Raw genomic sequence first — 23,248 nt, forward strand, 5'->3', positions numbered from 1 at the left:
AGGATTACAGGCGTGAGCCACCGTGCCCGGCCTCCATTATCTCTAATCTTGATAGCCTAAAGCACATTACCAAACCCCTCCCCTGGTCCCCGCTGCAGGGGGCTGTGCCGAGCTGATTCAGCAGCAGCAGAGAGAGCCTGGGTTGGAGCCATGAGGCTGCCCCTGCGTCAGCTCTGCCTCCTTGGAAGCTTCTGTGTCTCGGGTTCTTCATACGCCCAGTGGCAGGGATGGACCAGGCACCCCTTGCAATCCTTCTGGACAAATGTGTCACTGTCCTATGAAAATAAAAGGACACCACTCAAGCTCCAGGAGGCAGAACCTTAACTCAAATCTGAGCCAATAAACAATGTCACTCTAGCACCAAAGTCTATTTCAAAATGCAAACTATTTGAAATATCTTATTTTTGGTAAATGCTTTATTTTGGAAATGGGTTTTTGTTGTTGTTTCCCTGAAGAGAGTTCAGATCAGCAAAGCAAGTAGCTTTGGAGAAGACACCTTTAGACGAGGACTCCTGTGAATCAGCAGGACAGCGTAGCAGGAAATTAGGTGAGCCACAGGGTGGAGCAGGATGGGAGGGCAGAGGCTTCTGCTTCAGAGTTGAAGTCGAAGGCAAGTAATGCTGTGGGTGTTACTGGAGACAAAAGGAACCAAATAAGAAAAATATGGAGAGGCAAATGTTGATGTCTTAACAGATTTGGGAGGTCACGCTCTTTAAAAATGGGTCCCAAAGCAAAGCTCTCAAAACTCTATTAAAAGAAAAGTCTTACATTTAACAAGTGACCTGGACAGAGGAGCTACCAGGACATTGGCCCCCTTGCTGTGCATCTGCACTGTGCATCACAGCTCACGTCGTGTTTGTTACACTTTGTCACCTCGCATTTTATTATAAAGGTCATTCCCATGTTAAAAAGAGAGCGAGGTATGACGGCGCCTAGTGAATTGTAGTGTCTTTAGGGAGGAACAAAAAATGCACATAAATGAATACGAAGAAAAGATTACCTGAAACTGGGAGCAAATCAAAGTGAAAATGTAGGGATAGGGCGTTGCTTTCTTTTAAAAAGACAATGCTGTCAGGATTAAAGTGAGAAGAATTTAATTTTCATTTCAGCCTGAACACTAGTTTTACTTTCAGAAAGGTTCTTGGTGCCAAGCTGTGACACTTTTGCCTTTGTGGGTATACACACTTGGTACCCTTGCTTAGCACTGTGGAAGCGGAAGTCTCTCGAGCTTTCTCAGACTTTCTCTCAAATGAGTTTCACATGCAGCACTTGCAAGTTTCAGGACAATTCCGGCTTCTAATTTACGTCCATTGATCTCCTGAGTGTGAGCTCCTCAACTGGCCCAGTTTGTTGTCCAAGGCTCACTAAGATAAACCAAGAAGAAGGAGCAGGGTGCCCAAATGCCCCATGCGATGGCTCTGGGGACCTTGTTGACAGACAGCCTGCTCCGGGGTTGGTGGACAAGGCTTCCTATCCTGCTGGTTTTCATGTTGAATGTTGGCACGAAACGTTAACAAACAAGGCTACATGATGGGGTAGGGTCCTTGCGAACAGCTTGCATTTAGGTATCTCTGGGAGGACAGCACAGGGACCCAAGGGGGCTGGCAGCAGGCCCAGGTGTGTGGCAGGAAGAAGGCAGGTGCCTGCCGAGCTGCTGTCCACCCGAGACCGTTTGACATTATGGGCAGGAAGAGCAAGGGAAGCTGGTTTAATGAGGCCCTGTCTGGAGTGAGAGAGAAGGAACATCACTGTGAGAGTGTGGACAGTGTGTGTGTGTATGTGAGTGTGTGTGTGTGAGTGCATGTGAGAGTGTGTGCGTGTGAGTGCGTGTGTGCACATGAGTGTGTGTGCATGTGTGTGTGCGCGCACGTGAGTGTGAGTATGAGAGTGTGCGTGTGTGTGTGTGTGTGTGTATGCGTATTCTCCAGGTAAGAGCAGGCACCGGGGTTGTGGGAAAGAGGTATCAGTAATGTGAGTTTCCTCCTTGCCCTGGTTTCTAGGAGGAGTGAACATGCCATGAGTCATTGTAGAAGAGAACGACCACCAAGCTTGGCTCCAAGTACAGAATCATTCTTTTCATCTGACAATTTTTCTTTCCATTTTATTTTCTGTTTTCCTCCCCTTTACTTTTGCTGGACTGATTAAATCGTCTTTCCCCTTTCTTCCGACTGGTGGGAAGTTCTAAATCTTATTTCTATTCTGACCAGTGGTTACCCCAATTTTTTAAAACAAATATGTTTAAATCACTTTGAAAAAATGTTGGCATCAAGAATTAATATTTGTAAAGATCCAAACTTGGGAAAAGCTGAAATATTGGGCTCATTTTTATTCCACACTCTTCCCATCCTCATCTTCCTAGATTCTGATGACATCATCTTGAGTTTTAGAAACTCATTTTATCGTGCTTTTTTTTTAAAAAGCCTTTCTTAATGAGTCACATAGCCTCATGATCAACAGTTGTTTAGATGAAGACGTAAGAGCTCCTGGTTTCTCTTCTAACCAGTTTTCTGTAGCCAGTGCCCCTGCCCTTAACTCCACATCCAGATTTAGTTTTCACTTTGCTGGAATATATCCTTAATTGGGGTGACAGGGTGATTTCTTGGTTGGTTGTTTTTGTTTGATTTTTGGAGAAAAGTCCTGTGTGGGTGGGGCCCTGGATCTTGATGTTACCTGGCCCTTGTCTGTGTGCCAGGTGGACTGGGGACTGTGGATGTCTGGGCTCTGCCCTACCCCAAGGACACGTCAAGACCTCCATGCCACCCCTCCATGGTCACCCTTTGTCACAGAGCCAGTTTGAGTTTCTTTCCTTTCTAGAAGGTACCTCCTTGTTTTCTCTCCTGTAGCGTTACATTTATCTATTTTCCCTAAAATTCAGGAATTTCAACAGATTAAGCCTAGGTGTGTGGCTAGTTTGTTTGAGTTTCTTTCCTACTTACTACCCTGAACCCTCTGATCTGGATTGTTGAGTCTTCACTTCTGAGAAGTTTCCTTCTGTCCTGTCACTTCTGCTAGAAGCATCTTCTCTGCCCTCTCTGTTGTCCCTGAAAATGCTGCTGAGCAGAACTCACAGGCCTGTGACCAGTGTCTCTCCTCTCATCTGATGTGCTTTTTTGACTGTACTGCATTCTAAGAGAATGCCTGACTTCTCTGTCACCATCTCAGGAGTGAACTGTTTTCCCCACGGAGCAGGCTCCCCAGGAGCTCATGCCTGGCCCACTTCCCTGCACCACGGCCGCCACACGGCTCCGTCTCTCGCTCTAGTTCTCCTTTCTGGGAGAGTGACTCCATTTGGGGCTCGTCGTCTCTGTTGGGTTTTCAGTGGCTGCATTTGGGGTTCCTCATGTCTGTTGGGTTTTCAGTTCTCCTTTTGCATACTGAGAGAACAACTTTCTAGTGATTGGAACTGTCTAGAAAAGTTTCCTGAAAGGAATTGAGCTCCCCTGACTGGAAGTGTTCAGGTTGGAATTGGATGGACACTGTTGTTACGGACACGGTGATAGGGGATCTGGCTGAAAGGATTAACCCACGTGATCTCCAGGTGTCTTCTAAACTCGAGATCCTACGGAGTGCAGTTTGCTTGTTTTTAAATTCTCTGTGCAGATGACTGTAACGGTACAGTACAGTTACCTATTGTATCAATGACACTTTTGAAGGTTTTTAAAAATAATAATAGTTCACTGACTGCCGTCCTCAGGCCATCTCCCGGGCATGCATGTGCTCAAGTCAGGAGCCAGATTCTTACATGCATCCCTGAATCCACGCCGCAGCCCTGTGGGCCGGGCCTGCCGTCACCCTTCACAGTGGAAGCAGCCGCAGCCGGCAGACACCACGGGGCTTGCAGCTCACAGCCATATTCCACTGTCCATAGGACAAGTACAGCTTGAACCCACATCCCACCTTTCACCACCCCAAGCCTTGCCTCCTACGGACGAAGATAGTGCACGGGAGTGCCTTGGGGCTCCCCCAGGAGCTGCTTCAGGAAAAGGAGGAGCTGGCAGGATCACTGTGAGCCTCTCAGCCCCACTCCACCGGCTGCTCCCCTTCATCCACATCCAGTTAGCATCTCCTGCCCATGCAGCTCTCTGGACATGAGCCCACCTCACTCAGGACCACAGCTCTGAGGCTCCTTCCACAGCTGGTGTTTTAAAACCCTGAGGTCTCCTTTGAGAAAGAAGTGTTATGTGGCCAGAGGTCCTCTGTGTAAAGCCCTCAGCACCTGGCTGGGGTTAGTGGACAACCAGGACAAGGCACTTCCAAGCTGGCAGAGAAAGCCTGAGAGCAGCCCTGGGGAGTGGGCTGGAAGGGTCAGGAGAACCCAGCCATCTTGCTCTGTACGGATTCTAATGGCTTGTGTTTATTTCTCTGTCAGCTCAAGGGCTGCCCTTCTTAAGACGATCACAATGAAAGGCTCAAAGGTGCTCTGCTCTCAGCTTAAATGGCAGGTTGGTTTTGGACCCAGAGGGGCTCAGAGGCTCCCTCCTGTGTTGCATGGCCTGTATCACCCTCACTGGGGGTGCTGTGCACAGTTTTCGTTATACTGTAACTTATGCCCAGGTCTTGACTCCTTCTTATTTGCAGAATAAAGGCCACTTTCAGTCGAGATTGTACGTACACATTTTCCTTGATCCACTAATGAATGTCTGATAGTTTTTATAACATGAACCCATAATAACCCTAAAATATCCATTAATCATTATGTATATTATTCATTTTTGATTACCCTACTATATGAGGAACCTATTGGAAAATACCTTTAGGGTAGAAATAAGAAAAAGCATCAATGCCAGCTCTTCTGAGTTTTTTAATTGTAGCAGTTATTAGGCCAATTCACAGTTTCTCTGTATTTTTGCTTTAAAAGTTCTGATTCAGCACACTTAATTTACAACAACAGAGGGATTCTCGTTACCAGCCAAGTTGTTCTTGCTTTTATTGGTTTCTGCACCGCAGCCTGGGATTAACTCATTGCCCTAGTTCCCTCTTTGCAGGCTGGAAAGATAAGTATCTCACTCATGTCAGCCCCCACACTGCACTGGCCGCAGGGACTCGTAGAAGTATGCACTTACGACCATGTAGGGGCTTTCTGCCCCAGAAAAAGCATATGGTTACTATTGGAAGCTCGGGCTATTTTCTTTTTGCCTTGTTTCCTCCATTTTTGTTTCAAGATGGGACTTGATTTAACTTAAAATATAAAAAATATTTTGTACTATTGGGATCTTATATTTTTTGTTAATCATTTAGTTTTAGTGAAAAATATTGTAATTCTAAGGTTTAAGTATCATTCAACAGTAATCCTTTATTTCGATGAGAAGTAGTGGAATTGCAGAGGAAGATAATATAAGCGTTATCCATTTGTTTATGAAAGATTCAATTCCATTATGGTCAGAGATTCCCCAGCAGTTTAAATGGACACCCTCTCTTCTAGCCATTCCCCCACAAAAGAAATCCTTCCTGATTCTGTCTGCTTGAAGGGTGTGACCTTGAACATGCTCCTGGGGCTGCTGCCTCTACAGAGTGACAGCTCAGGGACCTGCAGGAACTCAGAACATGCAGGCAGGTGCTGGAGGTAGGGCAGGTGTGCTGGTAACACGGATGACCTCAGTTCCACTGGCAAAACTGTGCCACAGGAGAAACCTGAGCGTGTGGTAAAAACCGCCCCAGCAGCAATCAGTAAATGCAGGAACAGTGACCTCAGGAAGACATGAGGCTCCTACCAGTGCCTGTGGTGAGGCCAGCCCAGCCCTGTGTGTGGTTAGGGCACACCTGACCACCCCGACAACCAGGGAAGGACGGTGTTGGAGCCCTGAGTTCTTGGCATGAGGACATGGTCTTGGCTGATTGTTTTCCTTCAGACCTTCTGCAGAATTGAATGCACATCAAAGAAACAAGCAGAAGAAACCATGCCAGCTACTTGTATTGAATAAAAGTATTTTACTTACAAACTTGGATTATCAAACTTATGAGGAAAATAACACAAAAGAGAAAGATCTATATGAGAAAACAGAACAACTGAGAGAAAGAAACAATTTAGAAAACAAGAGAAATAAGTAATGATAAATCTTATTAGTATGTTATTTAGTAAGTGCTGAAATCAAATATTAATTTGAAGGTCTAGAAAATATTCAGTATTTTTTGAGTGTGCAGTGGGCATGGTTCTGGGTGTTGGGATTTTGCAGTGAACAGGACAAACAAAACCTCTTCCTCATGGAGCTTTTGCTCTTATGAGGGCAGGGGGACGGTGAAGTCAGATGAGTCTCAGATAACTTGGAACATAAAGGCAGAATTATGAGAAAAGCCTTCAGAGATGTGGAAAGTTATTCAGAAGGCCCAATGTTTATTTAATAGCATTTCAAAAATAGGAAGTAGGGAGGAGGAAATAACAGAAGAAAATTCCTCAGTACAGAGGAAAACACAAATATTGGAATTAAGTGGATGCACTGAATACTGAGCAGGATTAATGAGAAAAGTCTATGCCCAGCACATCCCGTTGCAGTTTCAGAACACCAAGGACAAAGAGAAGATCCTAAAAGCTTCTAAGTTAGCTGCAATACGTTACAGATTTCTATAACCCTTATCAGGACACCGGAAGTCAGAACGGAGTGATGAGATGACTTTCTGGTTCTAAAGAGAAAATATTTTTATTGTAGAATTTCCTACCCAACCAAATGTTAATCAAGCATTGGGACAAAGTGATAATTTTTAGATAGTCAAGGATTCAGAGGACATACACTTTTGGAGGAAACAAAATGACTTGAGGATACTCTAGCAAAATGAAAAAGACATCTAAGAAAGAGAAAACTTGAATTTAAGAAAGAATACCTTATAAATCCAAAGTACAATTGAAAAGGATAATTCACAGCAAGCCTGAAAAGTAATTTCCAAATTAAAAGAGAGACTCATATTAGACAACACTAAAAAGAATGTTTTTAGAAGAAGGTGAATTTATTTTTAATGAATAGCCTAACTGAGAAGTGGAATACTCTGAATGGTAGGGTGAAAGCAAACACTTCTTTTGTGGACAAAAAAAAAAGAAGGTAAAGGAGAGTGGAAACTCCAGGGAACATAAAAAAGCTATTCAGGAAAGGAATGGCTCAGACATGAAGCAAACAAAACTAAGGCATGATTTTGAACAATTCTTGAGAAGCAAAACAAAGAGACTCCAGTATAAGTTTGTGCTTGGAGGGGTGTACTGAGGAGCACAGGCTTGGTGGTGGTGTCAGCACTGTTTCTCCTGCAAAGTCTGTCACTTTTGAAATGTTAAAAAAGCAAAAACTTGTCTAATTATTAGATCAGACAAGAAACCAGAACTTAAAGTACTGACTATTCAGAATACACATATCAAAAATGGTGAATTGGAGCCCCACTTACCCTTAGGAGATCATGGCCTTGAATGAATAGAAAAAAATAAGTGAACTAAGCCTTTCTTTTCCAAAATTGGGAGGGAAAGCACAACAAAGCTAAAGAGGAAATACAGGAAGAAGGAAGGAAATAGAAGTGAGACAGAGAGGGGGACGAGGAAGGAAATGAATGATATAGGAAAGAGGAAAAAAGATTAAGATTAGTAAAACTGGCCAGGCGTGGTGGCTCACATCTGTAATCCCAGCACATTGCGGGGCTGAGGCAGGTGGATCACCTGAGGTCAGGATTTCAAGACCAGCCTGGCCAACGTGGTGAAACCCCATCTCTACCAAAAATACAAAAATTAGCTGGGCATGATGGCAGGAGCCTGTAATTCCAGCTACTCAGGAGGCTGAGGCAGGAGAATTGCTTGAACCCAGGAGGGGAGGTTGCAGTGAGCCAAGATCGTGCCACTGCACTTCAGCCTGCCATCTCAAAAGAAAAAAAAAATAGTAAAACTAAGAGAGACATTGACTTCAAAGAACAGTAAAACAGATCTACCACTGCCAGGGCTATCTAATCTAATATCAGATAAAACAAAAGTAACGAAGTGGAAATTGAGGGATATCTGCAGATGTGGAGGAGGGTACAGTCCCACTCCTCATTGCAGTTTCCCTCTCCAGGAGGCCAACCAAGGTCGGAAAATACTGTAGCACTTAGAGAGAAAGAGCACATTCACATAATTTTGACTACAGTATATTCTTATAATTGTTCTATTTTAATATTACTTATTGTTGTCAATCTCTTACTCCTATTTATAAATTAAACTTTATCATAGGTGTATATGTATAGAAAGAAAACATAGTTATTTAGGATTTGGTACTATCTGTGGTTTCAGGCATCCAGTGGGGGTCCTGGAATGTATCAAGATTTCAAAAGAATTCTTTGTTCAACTCCAATACCGATACTTATAAATTTGAAACTGTCAACAGCAACAAAGAAAAAATAAGAAGATGTAAATTATCAAAGTTAACCCAAAAAGAAATACAATATATAGCAAAGGAAATTTCCAGAGAAGACATTGAAAAGGTTGTCCAAAAATTACCTTCCAACAAATTCACAGATGGTTTAATCTGTCTATCAACATGTAATTCTGCCTCTCTATAAACTTTCCAGGCCATAGAAAAGAGCAATTGACCTAATCCAAATACCAAAACTGGACAAAACGCAAGTAAAAAGAAAAACCACAGAATTACCTATGACTATAGATGCAAGACTCCTAAATGAAATACTATAAAATCAAATTTAGCAATATGCCCAGGAACCTAAGTATAGTTTCATTTTATACCTGTTAGTATAGTTTATCCATGAGAAGGTTATCAGAAAGGATCCGTATCATCTCGGTGCTTTACAGAAGTCAGCATGTGTTCATGAATATGTATGTTCACACATGCATGTGTGTATACACGAAAAGAATATGCATTCAAATGGCAAAGCTCATCTAGGAAGGAAGGATTGTTTTGGGAGAGTTTAAGAATCTATAGCATCTTTAAGAATTACTCAGCCAGGCATGGTGGCTCATACCTATAATTCCAGTGCTTTGGGAGGCTGAGATGGGAGGATCACTTGAGGCCAGGAGACCATGCTGGACAACATAGCAAGACCCTATCTGTTAAAAAAAAAAAAAATTAGCTGAGTGTGGTGGCATGAGCCTGTAGAGGTGAGAGGATTGCTTGAGCCCAGGAGTTCAAGGTTGCAGTGAGCTATGATTGTGCCGCTGCATACCAGCCTGGATGACAGAGCAAGACCCTTTTTCTTAAAAAAAAAAAAAAAAAAAAAAAAAAGGGCGGGGGGGAAGACTCATGAAGGATTTTTTTTTTTTTTTTTTTTTGCATTTTGTTTTTTAAGACAGTGGCCAGGGTCCTGCCCAAAACCTACCCAATTAGAATCTCAGAGGTAGGATTCAATGTGCTTATTGTTTAAAGCTTCATATCTGATTCTACTGAACATATCTGCTTAAGAACTACAAAATATATAGTGGCTGTCTCTGGGTTTTATAGCTTTATTTTTCTTTTCTAAGGTTTGTGTGAAGTTTTGGAATTGTCCATAGTGAGCAAATGTTATTTTTTTAATGAGAACAATTTTTTTATTTTTAAATTATCTTTAGTGTCTTTTCACAACTTTATTGAGGTATAATTGGCATATGATAAACTGCATATTTAAAATATACAATTTGATACATTTTGGCCTATGTTTAGGTCTGTGCAACCATCACCACAATAAAGATAATGAGTATACTTATCCACTTCAAAATTGTCTTAGTACTCCTTCATAATCCCTCCCTCTCCCCGATCCCCATTCCCATCCCCGGTATGTACCGTCTGTCTATATAGATGAGTTTGCATTTTCTGGGATTTTACATAAATGTCATCATAAGGTTTGCACCGTTTTGGTCTAGCTTATTTCACTCAGTTTAATCACTTTGAGATTGATCTACGTTGTTGGGTTTATCCATAGTTCATTCCTTTTCATTGCTAAGTAGCGTTGCACTGTGTGGATAAACCACAATTTGTTTATCCCTTGAAATATTGGTGGATATTTAGGTTGTTTCCAGTCTTTTAATATTATAAAGCTGCTGAGAACATTTCTGTACAAATCTTTGGGCGCTTACTTCCATTTCTCTTTAGTAGATACCTAGGAGTGGAATGGCTGAATCATAAGATAGGTGTATGTTGAACTTTTTAGAAAACTATTAACCTGTTTTCCAAAATGGTTGTACCATTTTCGCATTACCACCACTAGTGTACGAGAGTTGTAGTTCTGTAACTTATATGCCAGCATGTAGTACGAGCGGTTGTTTTAGACATTTTAGCAGGTGTTTAGTGATATTCCATTGTGGTTTTAATTTGCATTGCTCTGATGACTAATGAAGTTGAATGCCCTTTCACATGCTGATTTGCCATCCCTGTGCCTTCTTCAATAAACTGTTCAAAACTTATGCACATTTTTACTGAGTTTTTTAACATCTTATTACTGGGTTTTGAGAGTTATTTATATTTTCTAGATACAGATCCTTTATCAGATATATGATTTGAAAAATGCTTTCTCCCAATCAGTGGCTTGTCTTTTAATTCTCTTCATAGTGTCTTACACAAACCACGTAATTTTAATTTTGACAAAATCTAATTTATAGAAATTTTCTTTGATGGATCATGCTTTTGATATTATATCTAAGAAATATTTGCCTAAGTCAGTACTACAAAGATTTCTTCTTATATTGTTGGAAATATTACAGTTGCAGTTTTTACATTTAAGACTATATTTCACTTGAGTTCATGTTTGTGTAGGGTATGAAGGATGAACTGAAGTTCATTTTTTGGCATGTAAGATATCCAGTTGATTTAGCACCATTTAGTGAAAGGTTCCTCATTTCTTCATGGAATTGCCTTTGCGCCCTTGTCAAAAATCAGCTGGCATGTGTATATACATGTGGGTCTGTTTCTGGACTCTGTTGTTTGCCTTTAATCTCTTTGTCTAAAGGCCAGTATTACATTGTCATGATTACTATAGTTTTATTATAAGTTTTGAGGTCAGGTAGAGTTAGTCTTCCAACTTTGTACTTTTTCAAAGTTGTCTTGGCTGCTTAGGTCCTTTTTGTATTTCCATAGCAATTTTATAGTCCACTCATCAGTTCTACATCCTTATTGCACTGGTTAGGACCTCCAGTACAATGTTGAGTAGAAGTGATGACAGCAGACATCCTTCTCTTACATGTCATCTTGGGGGAACACATTCAGTCTTTCACCATTAGGTATGATGTTGGCTGTAGGGTTTTTTATTGTTGTTTTTTGTTTTAGAGACAAGGTGTCACTCTTTCACCCAGGCTGGAGTGCAGTAACGTGATCATAGCTCATTGTAACCTGAAGCTCCTGGGCCCAAGTGATCCTCCTGTCTCAGCCTCCTGAGTAGCTGGGACTACAGGTGCATGCCACCATGCCTGGTTCATTTTTAAATTTTTTATAGAGACAGTGTCTTCCTATGTTGCCCAGATTGGTCTTGAACTCCTGGCCTCAAGCAACCCGCCTGCCTCGGTCTCCCAAAGTGCTGAGATTATAGGAATGATCCACCATATCTGGCTGCTGTAGGTTTTTTACAGATGTCTTTATCAGCTCAAGACTTTTTTTTTTTTTCTATTTATAGCTTACTCAGCGTTTTTAATCAAGAATGTATGCTGGATTTTCTCAGATGCTTTTTTTCTGCTCTTAGATGACTGTTGTCATTGCAATGACTTGGGCCTATAGTCCCAGCTACTTGGGAACTAAGGCAGGAGGATCACTTGAGCCCTGGAGTTTCAGGCCATCCTGGGCAATGTAGTGAGACCCCATCTGAAACAACAACAACAAAAAATGAGATGAGCATTTAGTTCATTTTTCAGTTTGCTAGTGGTGACATTAAAAAAAAAATTAAACCAACTTTGCATCTTGGGATAAACGTTATATGGTTATTATGTGCTATTCTTTTTATATATTGTTGGATTCAGTTTGCTAAAATTTCATTTAGAATATTTGTATTTATATTTGTCTGTAGGGATATTGGTCTGTCATTTCAGTTTAATGTCTTTGTCAGGCATAAAATGAGTTGGGGTGCATTTCTTTCTCTTCAGTTTTCTGGAAGAGTTTGTTTGGATTTGGTATTATTTCTTTAAATATATGGTTAAATTCACCAGTGAAAACATTGGGCCTGAAGTTTGCTTTGTGAGAAAATTCTAACTACAATTTATTTTTCTATAATAGATTTAGGGCTATTCATGTTATCTGTTTTTATCTTTTTTCTTGAGTAAGCTTCAGTAATTTGTCTTTCAGGGAATTTGTCCATTTCATCTAATTTGTCTAATATATTGGCATAAAAGCATTCAGAATATTCATTTTAATATCTGTGATATCTCTAATGATATCGTCTTATCCCTTATATTGATGATTTGTATCTTCTCTTGTTTTTTTCTGATCATTCTAGCTAGAAGTTTTTCAATTCTGTTCGTCTCTAAGTGCCAACTTTTAGGTTCAGTGATTTTTGTCTTTTTATATTTCAATAATTTGTACTCTGATTTTAATTATTTCTTTTTTTTCTGCTTACCTGGTGTTTCAATTGCCCATCTTTTTGTAGTTTTTTAAGGTGCTAGTTGAGGTCATTGTTTTAAGACCCTTTTTACTGCTTTTGTAGCATTTAAAAATTATGATATGTTATGTTTTCATTTTCACTTATATTAAAATACTTTGTCCCTTGGGTTATTTAGAAGTCTGCTATTTAGTTTCAAAATACTAGGGATTTTACAGAGATCTTTGTGTTGTTGGTTTTTTAGTTTCATTTAATGACTTCAGTCCTTTTAAATTTATTAGACTTGGTTTTATGGACCAGAATATGATCTGTCTTTATAAGTGTTCCACAAAACTTGAAAGAATGTGAATCTGCCACTTTGGGGTAGAGTGATCTGTAAATGTTGATTAGGCCAAGTTGTTTGATTATACTATTTATTTTCTTTTATATCCTTACCGATCTTCTACTTGGTCTATCAGTTATTGAGAGGCAGGATTGAAAATCTCTTAGTTATAATTGTACATTATCTATTTCTTCCCCTTTTTTAGAGTTTTTACTTCCCGTATTTTGTAGCTCTGTGATTAGATGCATACAAATTTAGGATTGTTGGTTTATCTTAATAAACTGACCTCCTTTACCATTATATGATGACCCTCTTTATTTCTGGTAATAGTGTTTGTTCTGAAATTTGTTTTGAGATTAATATAACCTCCTCAACTTTCTTTTGATTAGTGTTAGCACAGTGTATCTTCTATCCCTTTATATTAAAGTACTTTATATTAAAAACATGTTTCTTATAGGCATATATTTATATATATTTATATATTTGGATCTTGCTTCTCTCTCCCACCATGGACAATCTCTGCCTTTTCACTGAGGTACTTAGACCATTTACATTTATTGTGATTATTGATATTATTAGGTTTAAATTTCATCTTGCTACTTATTTTCTATGTGTTTCATATGTTCTTTGTTCACTTTTTCCTCATTTTCTTACTGCTTTTGCCTTAATTGGGTGTGTTTGATGATTCCATTTTGACTCCTTCTTGACTTTTGAGCTGTAACTTTTGTTAATTTGGTGGTGGTTTTTAGGGTTTATAGTATGCATTCTTACCACGATCTCCCTTCAAGTGGTATTATACTACTTCACATATAGTAAAAGAAGCTTACAACAGGATACTTTCGTTTTTCCATTCCCAACCTTTGTGGTATTGTTTTCAGACACTTTTGCATATGTTAAAAAATCCACATCTTATTATTATTATTTTCATCTTAATAATTATCTTTTAAAGGAATTTAAATAATAAGAAAAAAACCTCTTGTATATTTATCCATGTAGCTATCATTTCCAGGGCTCTTCATTCTTTGTATAGATCTGGATTTCCATTTTGGTATCATTTTTTCTTCTGGCTGGAGGACTTCCTTTTACATTCCTTGTAGCACAAGTCTTCTTATGATGAATTATTTCAGCTTTGGTATGTCTGGGAAAGTATTTTGCTTTCATTTTGAAGTATATTTTGCTGTACAAATATATTTCTGCTGGAATGGCAGGGTCCGTTTTCTCCTTTAAGCACTTTAAAGACATTGCTTCCCTGACTTGTTGTTTGCGTTGTTTCCAGTAAGAAATGTGTTATCTTTATTCCTGTGTGTGTTTTTTGCTCTGGGTTTGCTTAAGATTTTCTCTTAATACTAGTGTTGAACAATTTGTTCTGTTGTGCTTTAGTATAGTTTTATTCATGTTTCTTGTGCTTGGGATTCATTGAAATTCTTTAATCCATGGGTTTGTTGGTTTGATGAAATTTGGAAGTTTTTTATTCATTTTCTTCAGATATATTTTCTGTTCCCCCTTCTCTCTCCTCACCATCATGAAATCTAATTACACATATTTCACCTGCCCCACATCACTGATTTTCTGTTCTTGTTTTCTCTCTTTGTGTTTCATGTTTGATAGTTTCTGTTACTGTGTCTTTAAGTTCACTCATCTTTTCTTCTGCGGTTTCTATTCTGTGGTTAGTGCCATCAGGTGTATTTTTTATCTAATACATTGTAGTTTTCCTCTCTAGAAGTTTGGCTTAGGCCTTTTTATATCTTTATGTCTGTATCTTCTAGATGTGAATGTCAGGCACTTTTCCATTCTCTCAGGAGGCTGTTTCCCAGCCTTGATTGAGTAACATGCCTACTCTGATCAGTGCTCCACAGGATATTCAAGCACACCCTCTGCGTATCTCCAGGGCCCACTCTGTCTGCATTGTCTCTTCCTTCCGGTACTCTGTCTTATGAAATCTGGCTGACTTGGTTTCCCTTGACTCTCAATTCAGGGGATCTGCTACACTCTGCCTGGGTTCCTTACTCTGAACAGTAAACTGTCATCTGGGTTTTGATATCTCTCCAAGGGAGGGATAAATGGTCATTGAAAGCAAGTGAGCATGGTGACGGGGTGGGGGTGGCCTCCACAGGGCACAAAGTGAGTTGTACTGAGTCATCTGAGAGTGCAGTGTGCTGCTTCTGGCCAGTGGGCTTGACAGTTCAGTGTCTGGGTTCAGAATATGAGTCTGCCCGTGTTCTAAGCATGTTCTAAAGATTCATATCCTAAATTAGTTTTGATTTTGGTGGCCTATAACATCCATGTGATATGAATTATCAAGCTCAATATATAAATGCAGATACATGTATTCAATTCCGAGTTATGCAAGTATCTTTTTAAAAACTTTCAACCCTGCAAAATTAGCCTGTGATTAGTTAAGATGAGATAGTTTAAACACAGCAAGAAAATAAGTACAAGGGTACTTCAAAAAGTTCATAAAGTTAAAAGATAAAAAAAATTTTAAAGATATAAACATTATTTCTCAACATAAGCTCCATCAAATTCAAGACATTTTTGTAAGTGCTGATCCTAGCCATTTAGATTGTCCCTAAAGAACTGAATGGTGGCTGGGTGCGGTGGCTCATGCCTGTAATCCCAACACTTTGGGAGGCTGAGGCGGGAGGATCATGAAGTCAGGAGATTGAGACCATCCTGGCCAACATGGTGAAACCCCATCTCTACTAAAAATACAAAAACCAGCTGGGCATGGTGGCACGCGCCTGTAGTCCCAGCTACTTGGGAGGCAGAGGCAGGAGAATCGCTTGAACCCAGGAGGTGGAGGTTACAGCGAGCCGAGATCGCGCCACACACTCCAGCCTGGCAACAAGAGTGAGACTTCGTCTCGAAAAAAAGAACTGAATGTCTTGGGAGTTTAACCATGTCAGTGCAGTCTTTCTTACATTATTAACTGAAGACAAATTCCTTAAGCGTGCCCCTTAAGGAATTTTTGAGATTAGGAAACAAAAAGAAGTCAGAAGGAGCCAAATGAGGTGGATTTGCAACCACCATAAGGCGGATGGCTCATGATTTCCTATCGAAACCCTCACACAGTTGCCCTTGTTTGATGAGAGGAATGAATAGGTGCTTTGTCATGGTGAAGGTCTCTGGCGAAGCTTCCCCAGGGGGGTTTCTGCTAAAGCTTTGGCTCACTTTCTTGAATCACTGTCATCAGAAGCAGATATTACCATCCTTTGGCCCTCCACGTGAACCCAACAAGCAAAACGCCTTGAGCATCCCAAAAATGCTGCCATGGCCTGTGCTTTGGCCAGTCAGCCTGTGCTTTGACTGGGCCCCTTCTGCCTCTTGGTAGCCTTTTTTTTTTTTTTTTTTTGGATTATGCATTTTCTTCAGGATTGTCTTTGTAAAAGCTATTTTTATCTCCTGTTTGATGTTTGTTCTTGCCTCAATTTTAGCAGAAGTCATGTAGCTCTGATAGGAGTGCTTTTCAAACAGATGTCTTAATCTTCTCAGTGCCTCAAACTAGATCCTATTCAGACATGTTTCAGCAAGTTAGTACAAGTTTATTTTGGTGCCAAAAAATTTTGAAATCCATGAGGTTTTTTCATAATAAGCATTTTCTATGAACTTTTTCAAGACTCTTGTGAACCATTTCAAGACACTTGTTAAGAATTAGGGTTTCCTATTGCATCATGGATGTCACACATGCAAAGCCACGTGACCTGAACATGCCTGGCCTCTCAGTGGCAGGGGAGCACATGCAGGCATGAGCGCCAGAGGTGGTGTGATACAGGAGCAACCCCCACCTGCATGACCTCATGGGACCCTGCATTAGTCTCAGAAGTGGCTCCCACCCATCCACCCTCAGGCTGCCAAGGTTCCTGGCTCCGTCAGTGCCAGAGTGAGAAAAGACACACTTGTCAGGAAGTCTCATGATTTCAGGTTTCTGTCAATCTTCTGCCCACCTGCCCTATCAGACAAGTGCATACCCGTGGGTCAGTTCTGCTTTCTCAGCACTGCTCCTGTTCTGGTGGCAGTGGAAGAGTGTGAGGCCACTGCCATGGCAGATGCACACTCAAGTCTGTGTATATTCCTCGGCAGGCAGAATTCCCGCACCACGCACTTCTGTGGCCATGTCTGAGCACAGTGTGCCGCCCCTGGCTGCTCCCTCCCTGGGGGTGAAAGCGGGCTTCACACCACCTTCCTGTGTCTTCCGTTTCAGGCATCAGCAATGCAGAAGCACGGCAGCCAGGGAAGGCCCCCAACTTCAGTGTCAACTGGACGGTAGGCGACTCCGCTATTGAGGTCATCAACGCCACGACTGGGAAGGATGAGCTGGGCCGCGCGTCCCGCCTGTGTAAGCACGCGTTGTACTGTCGCTGGATGCGTGTGCACGGCAAGGTACTGAGGCGCCCTCACCGCAATGCGCCGGCTCCACCTCCCCAATAGCTTGTCTGTCCTCACACCTACTGTTCCTTAAATTGTTTCATCATGTCATCATGCACAGCTTCCAAAAACGATCACTTGGAATGATTGTTCCTTCAGATTGTTTTAGCTTAGAAGTGTGGCCACGTCCCTGAAACCTTAATGCCATCTCAAAGGCAGCTCTTTTCCTCCCTGCTGCAGGGTAACACCCACTGCCAGGCCACTGTGTGTGGTGGAAACGTCTCTTACTCTCAGATATTGAAAGTCATTATGCAAAACGCAGGGCCAGTCACCCTGCTGTCCCCTCCTTCTCAGCAACATAAAAATTGCTTGGATTCTGATAACCCTCCAGTAGAGTTTTTAAACCTTTTGAATTAGCTGTGGGGCCCTTTTTTCCCCAGAATAAAACTTTATATAGTAAGTCAGGGTATTACTAGTTTGTGTGTATTCTTCAGTCAAGTAGATGGCATCTATTTATTCTGAGACCAGCATTGTGCACTGGCATGGGAGGTATAGCCAGAAGGGACAGTGCCCGGGAGGGTCCTGTTCACCAGGGGCAGCACCCAGGCCAGCTGCCACAAGTCCAAGGTCCACACAGAAGGAGTTACTGGCCGCATGAGGGAAGGCCTCCAAGGTCATCAGGGTGATGACACACATAACATCCGTGGTGCTTCTTAGAGTTAAAAATGAAACTTGAATCAACTACTGGTGGTTTCCCAGAAGCATGTCTTCCGAACTCGGGGGTCTGTGGCTGCCTGTTTGACCAGCAAGACTGGAACGTGGCGATAACTCAGCCCTTAGGAGACGCCGCACCTTGTTCTGTGTGAAGCCGTTCCCTTGGCAGAAGGCGCCTTCCTCCGGGTGGCTTTCCCCCCAGAAGCCAATGCAGTTCTAAAGGCCACATTTTGGTGTCTTAGTCGGTGTTATTTTCATCTGTTACAGCGCCAACAGTTGCATTTGTTTTTGTATCCCTTCACAGGTTCCCTCCCACTTACTACGCTCAAAGATTACCAAGCCCAACGTGTACCATGAGTCCAAGCTGGCGGCAAAGGAGTACCAGGCCGCCAAGGCGCGTCTGTTCACAGCCTTCATCAAGGCGGGGCTGGGGGCCTGGGTGGAGAAGCCCACCGAGCAGGACCAGTTCTCACTCACGCCCTGACCCGGGCAGACATGATGGGGGGTGCAGGGGGCTGTGGGCATCCAGCGTCGTCCTCCAGAACCTCACATCTGAACTGGGGGCAGGTGCATACCTTGGGGAGGGAGTAGGGGGACACAGGGGACCACCAGGTGTCCACGGTTGTCCCCAGCATCTCACATCAGACCTGGGGCAGGTGCGCAGTGTGGGGAGGGGATGGGGTGCGTCAGGGCCCAGCATCGCCGCCTGGCATCTCTCTGCCACAGCATTTCCCCTTCTAAACCGTCCAGTGACTGCTTTCAATCTCGGTTTACGTTTAGAAATTGAGTTCTACTGAGTAGGGCTTCCTTAAGTTTAGGAAAATAGAAATTACTTTGTGTGAAATTCTTGAATAAATAATTTATTCAGAGCTAGGAATGTGGTTTATAAAATAAGAAGTAATTGTGTCAGGTCACTTTTATGCCACATTATTTTAATTGCAAAAAAGCATCTATATATGGAGGAGGGTGGGAAAATAGAGGTAGGAAATAGTAGCCTAAAGGAAATCGCCACACGTCTGTCTAAACTTAGGTCTCTTTTCTCCGTAGGTACCTCCCTGGGTAGTTCCACACACTAGGTTGTAACAGTCTCTCCCTGAGGAGCAGACTCCCAGCATGGTGTAGCGTGGCCCTGTCACGCACATGGGGTCCCGCAGCAGTGACTATGTGTCCTGCAGAGGCGTGACCCAGGCCCCTGTAGCCCTCAGCCTCCTCTAGAAGCTTCTGTACTCCTTGTAGGATCAGATCATGGAAAACTTTTCTCAGTTTACTTCTAAGTAATCACAGATAAAACATGGCCAGTAACCCCGGGCTGGCCATTCATTCAGGTTTTTTAAAGGATATTTAACTTTTATGGACTAGAAGGAATCACGAGGGCTACTGCACAATACATGGCCTAAGTTCCCTCTGTTCCTTCCTCTGAATCGAATGGATGTGGGTGGCCGCCCAAAGGCCTTCACAGGATGGAAGTAGAATGCTTTCAGTAGATACTCATTCTTGGAAAATGCCATAGTTTTAAATTATTGTTTGCAGCTTTATCAAAGACATGTTTGAAAAATAAAAAGCATCCAAGTGAGAGCTGGTGAGACCACGTGCTGCTGGCCTAGTGTAGACCAGACATTGACAGTCCTGACAGGGGAGCTCAGGGCTGCCCAGCACCCAGAGTGCACGGGACGGCCCCACGACAGAGGCGGCCAGCCCAGGAGGTCAGGAGCGCGGCGGGCGAGGGCCCTGTGTGGATCACCTCCACCAAGCCCAGAGATTTGCACCAGGTGCCTTGTTGCCTCCGTTCAGGATGGAAGAGGAGCTGAGAGAAGTGCTCTGCCTGCCAGAGCAGTGCCCAGCTCCAAGGCTCTAGAGCGTTCTCAGGTGGGTCTCCTAGGGCCATGGGGAGAGATTGGTGCAGACCTTACCCCACAGCATACACCTGCCACAGCGAAAGCCAGGGTGTTGGCACCTGTGTGTCCGTGATGAGCCTAGGAAACCAGAGCAGGGGCAGAGGGGCGTCATCCTCCCACCAGACGCTGGGAGCTCAGACCCCAAAACTGAAACACCATGGCTTTGGCGGGGGGCGTGCCTCCAGATGTCGGGAGCCCCATCCACGTGTGTCCACACAGATCTCGTCGCAGCGCGGCAGGAAGGGGTGCTGCTTAGGGCACATTGTTGGGGACGTGACCGGGTTCAGCGGCTAGAACATCTGCCCCACAGCAGCCTCCTCCTCCACCGAAGAGGGTAGTTGTCTCCCTGAAGCAGTCACAGCGGGCATCTCAGCCGCTCCGTCACCACAGTGGGGTTTTGTTCAGGCAGATCGTGCTGGGGTTCTGCACCTGCAGAAGGAGAGGGGTCTGTTGTCGCTAGCCTTCCCCCAAGCAGGCTCTTGCACACTCTAGAAAAAACACCTTGTAAGTCTGTGCATTTTTATTGTCTTGATAAATTGTATTTTTTTCTAATGGGGATTGGGAGATGGACTTAGTTTTTAAAAATATGTGGATTTTGGTTACCAAGTTTAGTGTTAATATATTCCATATACATGCAAAACTACCCGGTATGTCTGGCTTTTCCCTTCTGTCAGGTAATAGCTAAAGTCAGCATGACTGCTCCCTGTACCACCCCGAATAAGTGAGTGCCTCACCTTGTGGGGCCTGAGCAGCTGCCTTGAGACCATGTGAGGTGGCACCTTTCCGGGGTGGACTCGTGCGGCCTTGAGGAGAGGCACAGGGCACTCTATCCCAAGCCGTCCAGGCAGGAGGAAGGCAGCCAAGGCAACTGGGTTCTGGGAGCCCTGGGCGGGGCGGCTGTGGGGAGGAACTGGGTTCGGGGAGCCCTGTCCGGAGGGGGGAGCTGTGGGTGGGGGAACTGGGTTCGGGGAGCCCTGGGCGGGGCGGCTGTCGGGGGGAACTGGGTTCCGGGAGCCCTGGGCGGGGTGGCTGCGAGGGGGCGGAACTGGGTTCGGGGAGCCCTGGGCGGGGCGGCTGTTCGGGGGAACTGGGTTCGGGGAGCCCTGGGCGGGGTGGCTGTTGGGGGGAGCTGGGTTCGGGGAGCCCTGGGCTGGGCGGCTGTTGGGGGGAACTGGGTTCGGGGAGCCCTGGGCGGGGTGGCTGCGAGGGGGCGGCTGTGGGGAGGAACTGGGTTCGGGGAGCCCTGGGCGGGGCGGGGGGCGACTGTAGGAAGGAACTGGGTTCAGGGAGCCCTGGGCGGGGCGGCTGTGAGGAGGAAGGTGATGTGCAAGGGACCAGAGGCTCTGCACTGCTCCTAGGACAGCTCATCTGTAATCAGAAAATAAATAAATAAAATACAGAATGCTGACTCCTCCCTGAGACAGATCAGGGAACTTAGCACTTTAATCCCTCCCTTCTGAGCGCTCGGTGTGCATTAGACTATAGCTGTTTCATTGACGTGTCATTTTGCATCCAGTGTCCTTGATGTGGGTTTTAGAGACTTAGCAGAAAATTCGACACAAGCAGGAACTTGATTTTTTAAGAAAAAATATTACATTTTGAGGACATTTTGACAAGTAGGGAAAGAGAGGGCTTCTGTTTTGTTTTGTTTTGTTAACTAAACCTGAAGTATTAATTCCACAAAGACACTGTCCCTCAGGACCACTCAGGTACAGCTCTGCCAGGGACAGAGTCCTGCTAGTGGGAGGTCTCAGGTGGGGCGGTGTGTTCTGTGCCATGAGGCAGCGACAGGTCTAGATGGATGTCGTCACCACCTTCCTCAGCTCTCATCACCTGGTCCTACGCCAGGCCCACCTCTTCCCAGCAAGGGACGCCAAAGAACTGCAGTTTTTATTCTGAGTCTTAATTTAACTTTTCATCATCTTTTCCTATTTTGGAGAATTTTTTGTAATTAAAAGCAATTATTTTAAAATGTGCAAGCCAGTATCTCACAAGGCATGGATTTCTGTGGAATTTATTTTTATTCAAATAACCATATTTATCTCCAGGCTGTGGAATCGCCACTTTCTTTGTGAAGACAGTGTCTCTCCTTGTAATCTCACACAGGTACACTGAGGAGGGGACGGCTCCGTCTTCACATTGTGCACAGATCTGAGGATGGGATTAGCGAAGCTGTGGACTGCACATCCGGACCTGCCCATGTCTCAAAACAAACACATGTACAGTGGCTCTTTTTCTTTCTCAAACACTTTACCCCAGAAGCAGGTGGTCTGCCCCAGGCATAAAGAAGGAAAATTGGCCATCTTTCCCACCTCTAAATTCTGTAAAATTATAGACTTGCTCAAAAGATTCCTTTTTATCATCCCCACGCTGTGTAAGTGGAAAGGGCATTGTGTTCCGTGTGTGTCCAGTTTACAGCGTCTCTGCCCCCTAGCGTGTTTTGTGACAATCTCCCTGGGTGAGGAGTGGGTACACCCAGCCCCGAGGCCAGTGGTTGCTTGGGGCCTTCCGTGTGAGTTCTAGTGTTCACTTGATGCCGGGGAATAGAATTAGAGAAAACTCTGACCTGCCGGGTTCCAGGGACGGGTGGAGGTGGATGGCAGGTCCGACTCGACCGTGACTTAGTTGTAAGGGTGTGTCGGCTTTTTCAGTCTCGTGTGAAAATCCTCCTGTCTCTGGCAGCACCGTCTGCACTTTCTTGTTTACTGTTTGAAGGGACGAGTACCAAGCCACAAGAACACTTCCTTTGGCCACAGCATAAGCTGATGGTATGTAAGGAGCCGATGGGCCATGAAACATGAACTGAACGGTTGAAAGCACAGTCTGTGGAACGCTAATGCAGTCAGCCCCTAAAGCTGTTTGCTTTTTCAGGCTTTGGATTACATGCTTTTAATTTGATTTTAGAATCTGGACACTTTCTATGAATGTAATTCGGCTGAGAAACATGTTGCTAACATGCAATCCTCAGTGTTCTCTGTATGTAGATCTGTGTATACACCACACGTTACAACTGCATGAGCTTCCTCTCGCACAAGACCAGCTGGAACTGAGCATGAGACGCTGTCAAATACAGACAAAGGATTTGAGATGCTCTCAATAAAAAGAAAATGTTTCACTACTCTGGTGTTGCTGAGACCTTCTTTTCCTTTCAAATTATTTCTGCCCTTGGCTCCACTAGCAGGCCTGGGGATGGACGCCCACATGCATAACCTGAAAAGGTGGCTGAGTCCCGCCCAAGAGCTGCAGCTCTGCCTCCACGTGGTCTTGTCACCTGCTGTGCTTGCACCAGTGCTACTGGAATTTCCCCACCTTGGGACAGTCTCCCCTCAGTCCCCACCCCTGTTAGATTCTTGACTTCTTCACTGTCTTCTGGAGAGCATGTTGGCGCCTCTCCTATATATAAGGTGGTGTAGAGGAAAAGTAGGCAGCTGCCCCACTCTCATCCTGCATATAAAATGGATGTCGACACATGCCCGTGTGACTCGTTACCCTCACATTACTT

The 23,248-nt window shown here is 43.7% G+C and overlaps 1 protein-coding gene across 13 annotated transcripts in view; it reads left to right on the forward strand.

Annotated features, from left to right (window-relative positions):
• ADARB1 (adenosine deaminase RNA specific B1) overlaps window positions 1–22,864 on the forward strand; it is a 161,286-nt gene extending 138,422 nt beyond the window's left edge. For 8 of the 13 annotated variants that reach the window (XM_031005171.3, XM_031005174.3, XM_031005173.3 and 5 more), the window contains 2 exons: window positions 16,974–17,152; window positions 18,156–22,864. In XM_031005171.3, the coding sequence (XP_030861031.1) occupies window positions 16,974–17,152; window positions 18,156–18,335 (359 nt within the window). In that variant the 3' untranslated portion in view covers window positions 18,336–22,864. The remainder of the gene's footprint in view (window positions 1–16,973; window positions 17,153–18,155) is intronic. The other 5 variants (XM_055373731.2, XM_063702633.1, XM_063702627.1 and 2 more) reach the window with 2 other exon arrangements.
• The last annotated feature ends 384 nt before the right edge of the window (window positions 22,865–23,248 follow it).

The sequence above is a fragment of the Gorilla gorilla genome, chromosome 22, assembly GCF_029281585.2.
Source record: "Gorilla gorilla gorilla isolate KB3781 chromosome 22, NHGRI_mGorGor1-v2.1_pri, whole genome shotgun sequence".
NCBI classification, from domain to species: Eukaryota; Metazoa; Chordata; class Mammalia; order Primates; family Hominidae; genus Gorilla; species Gorilla gorilla.